At 38.7% G+C, this 13,291-nt stretch overlaps 1 protein-coding gene across 2 annotated transcripts in view; it reads right to left on the reverse strand.

The window, feature by feature from the left end:
• The window catches only part of TPK1 (thiamin pyrophosphokinase 1), a 351,662-nt gene that overhangs the window by 82,034 nt on the left and 256,337 nt on the right, over positions 1-13,291 (reverse strand). For both annotated transcript variants that reach the window (XM_059172147.1, XM_059172146.1), the window contains exon 8: positions 13,087-13,198. In XM_059172147.1, the coding sequence (XP_059028130.1) occupies positions 13,087-13,198 (112 nt within the window). The remainder of the gene's footprint in view (positions 1-13,086; positions 13,199-13,291) is intronic.

Raw genomic sequence — 13,291 nt, forward strand, 5'->3', positions numbered from 1 at the left:
AACCTCCGGTGAGGAGTCTACATGGTGTCCCAATACCATGGAACCCCCTCATTTTAGAGTCAGAATCTGAACCCTACAGTTCTCTTTCCTCCAAATGATTCACTGAAGTAAACAGGTACATGTTTCTGCTCACTTTCAGGGAAACTCAAGGTACAAACTATATAGAAATAAGGTAAGTTGTATGTTCTATAATAATCTCCAGAGCCTTGCTTTGTCGAGAGGTTTAAAGCTTTTTTTGGCTGGTTTTAAATCTCAGAGCCAGAGGATTTCTACCCTCTCTTGGTAATTCAATCCTACTTTCCTCTCTGGAAGAGGAAAGAAGACTACAGGGTAGTTCCCTGATGTGCAATTAAGTTTGAGAACTTACCTCCTGTCTCTGTAATTTGTACCTTGAGTTTCCCTTGAACTACAGCCAAAAAAAAGTAAATATTTCTTCACAAACTTTATTTGGGATACACAGTTATATAGAAAAGCCCTTTTGTGTGGAGGCTTCTATTTTAGTCTACATACTGGACAGTTCCCCCGGTTTGATCTCTCTTCTTCTAATTTAAGCCTAGTATTCTCCAAATACTTTCCACTTTTTCACAATTTGGCCCCCAAGCAATCTAGAGTACAGAGTGGCAGCTCGCTGCTGAGAAAACGGCATGTAGCCTAAACCTCCTGCAACTACACCATCCTGCCCTTTTATCACTGTTCTTTCTTCTTCATCCTTGAATCTGTAGACACTCAAAAATTCTGTTTTAAACATTCATCCTCCTTGGTGAATGCTAAATAAATTTTTTTCCCCCTTGAATCTTTATTACAAGTATCTTGAGAACCATGGTGACTGACATTTGGGTTATAATCACCCCAAAAATCATATCACAGTGAGCATAAATTACACCTGAATTACTCATTCTGCAAAGCTGTGTGGGTTCTACCGTGTGACTTGGGTCTTACAGAGTGGAAAGGAGTGCCTTAGGTGGGGCTTGCAACATGACTGTAATTGCTAAGGTGTTAATGTCTATCTCCTTTGTCTTTGATGTTGCCCAATTTCAAGGAAAATTCCATTTTCATTTGGAGAAAGGATTCTGAGATCCTTTTAAAGCTTTTAAAAATAGTTATGTAAATCCCCAGTGATGCATCCGTCCTATGAGCACAGAGGACTCAGGAAATAATGAACTTGGACAATTCATTTAACATCCTGTGACTCAGTCTCCTCATCTATAAAATGGGGACAATAATACTCTGCATTAAGAAGAGGGTTGATGTTGAATCTGAACGACAGTGAGTGTAGAGAAAAGAGAGATGGGTTACATGAAGGTGCCATTCACAACGCAGAGTAGGATTATTTGGACTCAGTAGAAAATTATGCCCTGTGAGCTATTCCCACAGTAAAAGTTTATTCACCCGCACCCCTTGATTCTTTCTCTACAATTCGTGTAATGACCAAAAGTTATTGCTTTCTTGTCTCAGTATATTAGCTGGATGGTTGAATGCCCAGAGCACACATCTGAATCAGCACAAAAGTGCAACCTGGAGGAGGGGAAATAGAAGGGGACTCTTGAGCTTACACCGAAGTCATTCCCATCCGTCAACCTGCCCACATAAATACTAGGAAATCAACTCATTTAAAAATTGGGGAGGCAAACCTGACTTATAATAGTGTTCTTGAACGCAGGTCAGTGAAGAATTGGTCTGCTCGCAAGTTCCCATTTGTCATATTCCCTACAAATGCACGTTAATTGTTTTCATATTTAAATGCCCAGAATCAACCATAATAAATGTGTGTTGTCAGGCTGTAGGGAGTTTTCTAAAAACAAAACAGGATGATTATGGCATACAGTAAATTATTGTTGGTTCCTTGTGCTCTCAGCAGAATCACAAAAGGGCAAGGCCTTAAGAGAAGAAAAATCATTCATGTCTGGTTCAAATCCTACAACACAGAAAATAGAACTGAAGCTGAGTTAATGAAATATATATTTAACACAAGTTTGTAGTAGGCCATATGTTACTAGCTTTAAATGTCTGAAAATATAGTATTTGCTTACAAACAGAGTATTTGAAAATCCTTCTCAATGACATAGTCTAAAAATAATCTTGCCCCTCTTTGTACTAATAATATCTACTGCTTACCAACACCACCACTAACTTTGCCTCCTTCATAAAAGCCGGATCCTAGAGTTTCCCAGACTGTCATTTTGTGCAATGATTCCTCAGCACTAATATTCAGAACTTATCAAAAGTGGCAGTTTTGTGGTCTATAACCCTTGACTGGCCAAATCTAGGTACATGCTTAGAAAATCCAAACTTGTAATATCTCATGTTGCAAGCATGTGCCCATGGCACAGGTGTGTGTGTGTGTGTGTGTGTGTGTGTGTGTGTGTGTGTGTAAGGGACAGAAATAACAAAGATAGTCGCATAAATAAACTAGTAATTTGATGGTGTTTATGTGTGCTCAGTGAGTTCATTAATACTTACTTAACCTTTAATGACCTTTAGAGCCCTGAGACTAGTAAAATGTGGCTATAAAAGCAATATAAGGAAGAGTCAAATTTTCTGCCTTTTGTGTTTTCACCATCTTAATCACATATCAGTTTGTTGCTTTTATTTTTAAAGATTTACTTATTTATTTTAAGGGAGGAAGTAGAGAATCTCAAGCAGACTCTGCAAGCTAAACACAAAGCCCAACATGGGGCTCTATCTCACACCTCAGAGTTCACGACCTGAACCAAAATCAAGAGTCAGACACTCAAAATCCTGAGCCACACAGGTGCCCCTTTTGCCTAATTTTGGTAGAAACTATCAGTTTCTCATATAAGTCGAGCTTCAAAGGCTAAACAAAGTAAGAAATATAAAAAGGATTTTAAAAGAGGAATATGTCTAATAAGAGACAGCTTACAACCCTCCAGCCGAATGGAGCTCCTGGCTCTGGCAAGCCTGACTTCCTGTGTGGCTCTCACCGATCAGAGTACATACTTGGCTAAACCTGACGACAGTCCTTGGAGAACAGAAACCAGAAACCAGACGGATGTAAATTATTACCCTCTTTCCTCTCCTTTGTGGACACCAAATAAATCATGCTCACATAATTTGTTTTGTTTTTATTTTATCTTGAGTCTTTATCACAAGTTATCTGAGGCCAGATGAATGGCAATACTGAAATTCAGTTTCTCGATGGCAATATAAGTAAGTCTTCACATGTTAGTTTTCGGGATAACTATAAAGATTCAATGACGTAATAACTGTATTCAGTAATATTATTTCAGAAAATTACTTAATTCACTGAGTACAAACCTGATATGGGAGACTGAATAACACTCCACCTCCCCGCCCCCCCCCCCCCACTCCACCAAATGTCTACACTGGAATCCATGGAGCCTGTGAATAAATCACTTATATAGTAGGAGGAGTTTTGCAGGATGTGATTTAATCAAAATTCTGAGATGGGTTTATCCTGAGCCATTCAGCATCATCACAAATCCCTTAAATGCAGGCAGCTATAGAGTCAGTGTTGGAGGAAGAGATATAACAATGGAAGTAGAGGCGAGAGAGAGATTTGACAATGCTACGCTGCTAGCCTTGAAGATAGTGGAAGGAATCACTGTCAAGAAATGAGGGCAGCCTCTGGAAGCTGGAAATGGTGAGGAGAGGATTCTCCCCTGGAGCTTCCAGGAGGAGAGCAGCTCTGTCAGAACCTTGATTTTTGTTTTTTAAGACCCATATAGGACTCTGGCCTCCAGAACTATAAGACAGTGGATGCACTGCTTAGGCCAGTAGTTTGTGGTAATTTGTTACAGCAGCAATTTGAAACTGATACATCTGGAAACTTGCATCATGAAAAATTTAACCAATATGGTCACTTTTTAACCTATGGAACATCACATACTTTAGGTTTATCTATCTTTCAATATATCTATATCTGTTACCAAACACAAAATTTCCTGAAGTGCTAGTAAGGAGATCAGGAGGCGAAAGTTCTGTGCCAGGAGTTGAGACACTTGAGTTTTAGGTCAGGTCTGGCTGCAGAAAGCTGTGTGGTTTGTGCAGTCATTTTTATTTATTCACTTATTTTAGGAAGTCATTTTTATGTAATCTGAAGAGAAACCAGAGTATAGGAAGTCATTTTTAGATATAAGTTATTTCACTTGAAAATCATAGGTCTCAACAACCAATGACATTATTGTGATACTATCATCCTGACATTATGATATTATAATTATTGTAGAATCTAAGTAAAGGAGATAACATTCACAAAGTCCAGCCCACACATCATAGAAATTGTCATTTGCTGGCATATTATATAGAATGCATTAAAAAAAAATCAAGATGTAGTATCAACAAGATTTCTTTTCCTAATACATTCTATTAATAAAGAAAGTAATATTCTGCTATTCCCATAATGTAGTCCAAAGCATAAGAAATCACTCAGTGCAGCCTAAAGTAATGAAACTGGTACACACTATTACATTTTAAAGTTTTACCAAATACTTGGAAATATTTAGTACTCTATGAATAGAAATGTAAGGCCTCCTTGAAAAACCTCTGTGAAAATACTTATTTGCAATTACGATCCTAAATTATGTAAATAATATAAACGTAATATTATAGGTATGACTATTGTGGAAAACAAATCTTTCACCCATGCATCACACACTTGAATTTACATAAATTTGTAAGAGAATTTTTTATTTCTGAGGTTTGAAAAGATTCTTAGTGGAAAATTATTAATGAAGAAAGATCAATCCTGGAATTTATAGCTAGCATTTCCCATTTATAAATAAAAATGAGCTATGAAAATATTAATGACTTTTCTAAATTAATCATAAAAAGCCACGGAGACTCTAAGTCATTGATGACTAACTAAATACAAAAGGGGGAAATTTTCTCCTGCCCATATGTTGAGATGCATGATTTTTAAAAGAACACTTACAGGATACTGCATATAATTTTTGTATAAATGCAACTTTTCCCCCATAAAGTCGTGTTTGCTTCAACGTTCAGTGATCTTTATCCTCAGAAGGGCCAGCCAGCCCCAGCTGTTTTTTAATTAGAAACAAGATGGCCCTGTTGGTCTCCTCCCCTCCCCTCTCCTCTTTGTGGCAGTGAGCAGACAAGAGGGGGCCGAGGTGCAAGGCACCACCTGTCTTTGGGTCAGAACATATGCCAGGTATCTCCTGCAACCAGAGTTACCACTGTGCTTTGTCCTTCCCAAATCTGCATCCTGCCTGCTAGGCCTACTTCCCTTGTGTCTTGCTTTGGTTGCCTTGCTGACTTCCCTGGGGTTTGTCTCTTGAATACCTAGACTTCAAGGGTAGGTAGCACTATTATCCTGACACTAAAACCAGTCAAAGACATCACAAAGCAAAACAAAACAAAACCCTACCAAACAATTTATTATAGGATATGCATACAAAAGCCCTCAACAAAATAGAAAACAGAAACCATCAATATATAAAAAACTGTACATCATGACCAGGTGAGGTTTGTCCCAAGGAAGCAAGTTTGGTTTAACATCTGTGATTAAATTAATGTAATATACTATCTCAATAGAATTTTTTTAAAAACCACAAAAATCACACAATCATCTCAATAGACAAAATTTTAAAAAGCAAAATCCATGCTATTTTATGATAAAAAACACTCAACAAACTATGACTGGAATGGAATTTCCTCAATGTGATAAGGGACAGCTATGAAAGACCAAAAGTTAGCATCATATAGTGAAAGGCTGGATGCTTTCCATCCAAAATCAGTAACAGGACAAGGATGTTCACACTCGCTGCTTTCAGTATTATTTAAATATTTAATATTGTACTCAAGGTTCTAGTCAGGACAATTTAGCAAGAAAAAGAAACAAAAGAATCCACATCCATTTGCATGAGTCCATGATCTTGAATATTAAAAAAAATCCCAAGAAATCCTCTAAAACACCATTAGTACTAATAAATGAATGCAGCAAGACTGCAGGATATAAGATCAATTTATACAAAATTCAATTTTATTTCTATATTCTTGCAAAGAACAACCTAAAAATGAAATTAAGAAGAGAATTCCATCCATGATAGGATTAAAAGAATACAATACTTTGAAACCAATTTAACAACAACAAAAAAAAAAAGGTAAAAAACTTCATGAAAATAGCAAGATTTTGTTGAAAGAAATTAAAGATCTAAATGAAAGTACCCCAGGTTCATGGGTTGGAAGACTTAACATTGGTGTAAATGGATTTACTTCTTAAACCGATCCACTGAATCAATACAGTCCTTATCAGAATCCTAACTGACTTCTTAGAAGTTAATAAATTAAACAAAGTATATAAACAAATTATGTCTATTGATAATTAAGCTCTGTGCTATTTGCTCTACCATATTTTATCAACTCTAACATGTACATGTCCCCCTCATCTCTGTAATTATAATTAGTATTTTTTTCCTCAGTGAACATAAAATAAAAATGTATCCTATAATCGTTGACATCTCAAATGTGATGAAATAGGCATTTCACCTATTTGTAAACTCAAGAAAATGGTCTTGGTTGGGAAACGTTCACTAACAGCTTCCTTGGGTGGGTGACAGAGGCAAAAAAAAAAAAAACCATCCTGATTATCACCTTTGATCTCTAATGCATGTGATTTATGTGAAAATTTTAGTATCTTCAATTCAAAGTGGGTCACAGGTTATCAAAGAATTAAGATACAAAAGAGACCTGGGTGCGTGGATGGCGCAGTGGGTTAAGCATTCAATTCTTGTGGGCTCAGGTCAGGATTTCAGGATCCCGAGATTGAGCCCCACGATGGCAGCGCTCAGCACAGAGTCTGCTTTAAGGCTCTCTCTCCCTCTGCCCCCCCCCCCCCCACTGCACACTCAGTCTCTCTCTCAAATAAATAAATCTTAAAAAAGAAAAGGATACAACAGATACTGTCCTTGAATCACACAGGAAATACTGATGTCACAGATTTAGAGTGCTATTTTTCCAGCACTGGACTAGAAAAGCAGTAATTAAAAATAGTAATGTAGACACCTAAAAAATACAAAACATCTCGCACATCAGTGGCATTAGTTCACAAAAAGGTTATAACCTAAGAGGGCAGAGCTATTGTTGAACCATGACACCTATATGCCAAGAAATCCCAAACTGCTCTCTCTAGCACGGCCCTCTCCCTGCATTGCAGACTCACAACACTAACGGATCAGAATCACTTTGACATAATGGAAGAAGGATTCAGGGTGCTTCTCACTGAAGCTGCATTATTACCCAGTGTAGTTTTAGAGATCCACAAGCTGTCCCCTTATGGCCTGGCACTTAAAAATCCTCACAGAGAACTCTTGCAGAAAATCTTGGTACCTGTACACACTTACTACAAATTATTTTCCATTGAGATGAAAAATCTTTTCAAATGGTTTTCTCTTAATTTCTTCCCTTCAAAAATATTTCACGTGGGTTAGATTTGAGTCTTTTTCAAGTTAGTGCTATGAAATTATTTCATTCTGTCATTTATTTCTATACTTTGAAAGGACATAAAAGAAGGAACAATGAATGCATAATTTCACACTCAATTTGAGTGTTATAAATAAGAGGGCTGGGCAAACCGAAAGCAATTCCATTTGATATTTTCTTAGGCCAAAGTGTAAAGAACTTAAGAGCTCCGTCCCAGAGAATTTAATTTCTTCTTCCTAAGCTTTTTCATTTCTAGGTTTCCCCATACGTGTGCCTTCCTCTTGTTTTTTCCCTCTTTATCCAAAATTCATTTTAGTGATTTCTTTTTAACATCAACTTACCTTTGATGGAAAGTCTTTCATTTACTAATTGGAAATAAGGAAAAATAGCACTATAGACTTGAATTCCAATTTTGAGTGCAACAATCCCTAATGATGTGAATTTAGGCAAATTACTAGAACTACCATGTGTCCTCATCTGAAAAGTGGGGATATCTGGAAAATCTGCAGCATCAATTAACTATACCACTTATCAGGGTGAAGGAAAACCAATTAGAATAAAAGAAAGGTTACACTTATGCATATGGTAATAAAACTTTAGGATATCAAAGAAAAATGAGGTCTAAAGGACAGAGTTAAAAATGATTATCAATGCATAAGAGTTAGTTTGCTTAATTGCAGTTTCCTCAACAGCAAAAACAGAAACTCCAAAAGTATGGCCAAAAAGAGAATGAAAATAAGATTTTATTATCTATGTGGAGCTAAGCTGCTCATCAAGATGGTGGACAAAGAAAAGACATTTCCCGAAAGAAGTGCAGAGTCCTACTCATTCTTATCTTCTCCGACAGAACCTTGGTTTCACTCGGACCACTTCAGACACACACTGCGCACACCTAGCCTCTTTTGCATCGAGGATGGCTGCTTAGTAGTTCTGGCCCCTGAGGCAAAAGACTGCCCCTGAGGTGCAGATGGTGGAATACCTAAAGCTTACGTTCCTGTCATGTGTGCTACCTATCTTCTCTTACCCTTCCTTTCTCCCGATGTTGAATGGGGACCTGACTGGCCTGAGTTGCAACATCTTAAGAGTTTGAGGCAAAGGCTCAGACCCTGTAACTACTCACCTCTGTACTTTGTTATATGAGGGAAAAAGAAATTAAAGCTTTTTTCATTTTTTAAAAAGATTTTATTTATTTGACAGAGATCACAAGGAGGCAGAGAGGCAGGCAGAGAGAGAGGAGCAAGCAGGCTCCCCACCAAGCAGAGAGCCTGATGTGGGGCTCGATCCCAGGACCCTGGGATCATGACCTGAGCGGAAGGCAGAGGCTTTAACCCACTGAGCTACCCAGGTGCCTCCCCCTTTTTTTGATTTAAAGAGAAATTAAATCTTTTTTTGAAGCTCCTGTTTCAGTTAGTCATAACCAAACACATTCCTATTTGTTATGACTGAAGAAGAAAGAAAACTTAATTACCACCAAATATATGACTTTCTGAGAAAACCCAAGTGAATCTACACTCACATTTTTTAGGAACAATAAAAGAGGGATACCTGGGTGGGTTAGCCAGTTAAGGATCTGGCTCTTGGTTTCAGCTCAGGTCACAATCTCAGGGTCATGAGATGGAGCCCCACATGTGTGGAGCCTGCTTAAGATTCTCTCTCCCTCTTCCTCTGCCCTCGCCCCCCAAAACAGTGAGAGCATTCAGCAATATATTGATGTAATATACTTAAACCAATTTGATGTCTGTCTATATCCCACCAAGGAGCTCAGAGAATTGAAGTTTTTTTTTTAAATTGAAGTTTTTAAAAGGTATAATTTACAGCATCAACATAAAATATAGGGTTCCTAGAAATAAATCTTATATAAGATGTATAGGATCTTTTGGACAAAAGTTTTACATTATTGAAAGCAGTTAAAAAGTTCTAAGTAAATGGAGACAGATATTATGTTTAGGGAAAACTCAATCACATACAGGAATTTACTTCCTCAATTGTTGTATTCTCCCAATTTATCTATAAATGAAAAATAATTCCAGTAAAACTCACAATAGAACTGTGTGCATGACCCTTGTCAAGTTCACAACATTTGTGAAGATCAAAAAGCCAAGAATAACCATAAAACTCTGGAAGAAGAAAGCTGAGAGACTCCATTAGCCATATTTGAGGATTTATGATAAAGCCACTCAGAGCAGTGTGGGATGAGCATAGAAAGAAGTGTGTAAGCCAAGAGAAGACACTAGAAATTCAAGTTCTCCCCCTGTACATGAAAACTTTCAGTTGGAGAAAGTAAGATAAATGGTGCGAGGGCAACTCATCATCAGTGATGAGAAAAATCAGATCTGTAGCCCGTATCATACACAAAAATCAATTTCAGGTGCAAGAAAAGACCTAAAAATAAGACTAGAACTATATTGTGAGAACGTCTCTATGACTGGAGAATAGAAAGATGACTTAAGACAAAAACTACAAATCCCCAAGAAAAAGATGAATACATTTGACTTCCGTTAACTTACTAACCTCAGTGCATACAAAAATGCCATAAACAATTGGAAAACGCAAAGTATAGCCAGGAAGTAGATAATCAGGGTCTGAAGAACCTCTAATAATAAGAAAAAAACAAATAATCCAATGGCTAAATGGGCAAAAGAAAGTGATGCACAGAAAAAGAAACCAATGCTGCGCGGCTAGTAACTACAAAAAGATGCCTTCCCTCAGTCCAACCGGAGATAGTGATGAAATATCACTGACATGTATCAGGTCAGCAAAAATCTGATGAAACCTGACAATACCAAGAACTGCGAGAGGACACAGAGCATGGGAGCTCTTGTATTCTCCTGGGTGAGTGGACAATGGCGTACCCGCTGTCAGAGCAATGTGGCAGACCCAGTAAAGGTGAAGACGCTTCTCCCCATGATGCAGCTGTTTTCCTCCCAAGGGAACAGAGCCTAGAGAAGCGCCAGTACCAGACCCACGACACAGAACGTTCACAGTGTACTGCTGGGAACTAAACTATGGTCGAATCAGTAGCTTTAACACCAGCTGTCGAGTTTCACTTCTGCGTGACGGGTACAGGTTTCACAGTTATTTTAAAGACAGAACGTGATGAGAGATACTGCAAATTGAAACAGGTAAATCAGGCTCGTTTTCGAACTGTGGCATCATGTTTTGGAGGGGGTAAAGACTGGGGGAGAGCCAGCCTCCACTCCAGACCCCTCGAGGGAGATTTGGGTTTTTGTTTTTTGTTTTCTAAAGAAAGGCACGTGCAGCACCTCACTGGGAGATGTTCGTTCTCCTGCAAAGGGACCTTGAGTGTCTGGAGGTCCTAGCGGGAAATGCAGCTCTTATATCCTGACTGAAAAACGGTCCTCTGTCGGGAAGTTCATCCACTATGGCCCAGCACGCAGCTTCGGGAGGGATGCACAAGGAGCCGCAGTGAGGATGGAAGGCGGGAACTGACTAGTCAGCCACATCAGCCGAATCAACACTGGCGATCAGTGGGGTGACAGACATGGCAGCCAGATCACCCTCCTGTCCCTGAGGGAGATTTTGATAGGTTTCCCTAGGAGCACCTGCATATTCTCCTTGACCTAAGAAGCGATCAGCACCTGGCTGAGTTACTGCACCTCCTTTCTCCTTCCTGGGCCAACCTGTCACTTCATGGGTGTGACTGACAAGCTGACATTGACCTTAGGGCTCTGCTTTCACAACGACAGCGAGTGAAGCGGGGATCCTGCCCTCTCAGTGGAAGAAATCTAGACACTGCTTTTCAAGTTGACATTGCTTCATTTCCCAGCTGTTACTACTACTTTTTAGTGACATAATATTACCTATCACGAGACCCCCTTAGGTAGCACTCTCACCACAAAAAACTGATGAAACACTGTATCTCAATTCTCTGGCTTTGCCTACTCTATTAAGTTGCTAGTTATATATTTTACATAAAATTGTAGGGGAAAATACTTTTTTCAAAAGTCAAAGCAATCCGTAAATATATTAATAATAGTGCGTAGCATTTCTGTAGGAATGAAACAGTCATCACCGACAGTAAGATTAAACACCACATCATGCCCAAGGGCCCCTTCCCAGGGTCAACTTTATTATACAATTAGAATTAGGACATGCGTATTACGTGGGACACAGAGGATCAGAGGATGTGCTAACGAGCCCAGAAGCAGCCTGGGTAATACTCCAAGTCTTCCCCATCGTCGTCAGGGGAAGGAAGCAGGGCCACGCCTGGACTGGCAGCCCTCGCCCCTGCTCAGTGCCCCTCTGGTCTTAGTGCCAGCCCTGAGAAGTGAGGTCCCTGGCACATCCAGAAGGACGTCACCAGTGTCGAGACTGGGTCCCAGGAACAAATGGAACTCCAAAGAGTACAATTGTTTTAGGTTGGAAATGTTTTAAAAAAAAAGTTTCTAACAGGAGCTCATGTCAGTTTCAGCTAAACAGCTTCAAAGCCTGTCACATTTCTGTGCACTAGAGCAGATCTGTCTCACCATCCTTTCAAATTCTGATGAGCTCTCCAGACATCTGCCTCAAAATATCTCTAGTTTTCCCTAATTGTTTCAGGACTGGTTCATAGAAAAGTCTTTTAAAATATCTTTTTATCTTCAAATTACTTACTTCTTGAAATATTTATTTCCTTGTGGGAACCTAAGAATTTTACATGTTACAAAAGAATGACGTGGTTCCATAATTTGGTTTTTGTAACAGTAGAGGAAAGTGGTCAATCAGGAGACAATCCCTTTGGCATTCAACCAAAGCTCTTTGACTAAATTATTATTATTCTTAAAGAGACTAGAGCTGACCTATTTCACAAGCCTGATGGTGTATTGTGGAATCAGCATTTATTTCATGAAAATACCCACCTCAATTTTTGTTCCTTTCAAATCAGACAGTTTTAGTATAACTAGGACCTATTACAGTTAGTAAGCACTGGGAAACATTTTAAAACAGTAAAAGCAGCTAATCTCAATCTGAGAGATTTGACTATGAAAAGAACTTGCTACTTTAGTTAGAATAGCTGCTTCTCTAGAAATGTAAAGAAGGTTTCAAGAACACAAAATCTTGAAGAGGGTTAGACAAAGAATTCTTAGATTCAACACCAGAAGTATAATCCATGTGAAAAAAAAAATCAGACTTCATCAAAATTAAATTAATGAATTTAGTTAATTTGCCAGTCATGTATCTGATAAAGGACTTGACTCTGGGATATATAAGGAAATCTTACAACTCAAACTAAAAAGGGAAATAATACAATTAAAATATAAGCAAAAGATCTGAAGACATCACTCCAAAGAAAATATACTAATACCCATAAGCACATGAAAGGGGGTTTGACATCATAAGTCACTGGTCGGGGGAGCAAATAAAACCATAAGATACCACCACATATCCACTAAGATGTGTCAAAACAAAAAGACAGTAACAGCTGGTGAGGCTGTGGGAGAAACTGGAGGCCTCACACATCACTGGTAGGAATGCAAAATGGTGCAGCTCCTTTGGAAGATAGCCTGGCAGTTCACAGAAAGGTTAAACACAGACTACCTTTGACCTAACAGCAGATATATGTGTGTGTATATATATATATATATATATATATATACACACACACACACACACACACTTTTTTTTTTAAAGAAAGAAAACCTCCCTTTGTGCAAGGGTTTTACTTACTGAGGTTCCACTTTAGGCCTGTTGTCGTAACATGATTGCAAGACTGTCCAACAGGAATAAGGCCGCACCAATCACCTTCCATTCCGGTATCTACATGCATTTTGTGCTTTCCCTGAAGTAGAGAAGGAATGACAATCAGCAGAGGGAAGAGAAAGGACAGGACATCAATGTCACTGAAGATCTGGGCCTCTGCACCAGGTGCCAT

The sequence above is a fragment of the Mustela lutreola genome, chromosome 4 (genome assembly GCF_030435805.1).
Source record: "Mustela lutreola isolate mMusLut2 chromosome 4, mMusLut2.pri, whole genome shotgun sequence".
In the NCBI taxonomy this organism is placed as follows: domain Eukaryota; kingdom Metazoa; phylum Chordata; class Mammalia; order Carnivora; family Mustelidae; genus Mustela; species Mustela lutreola.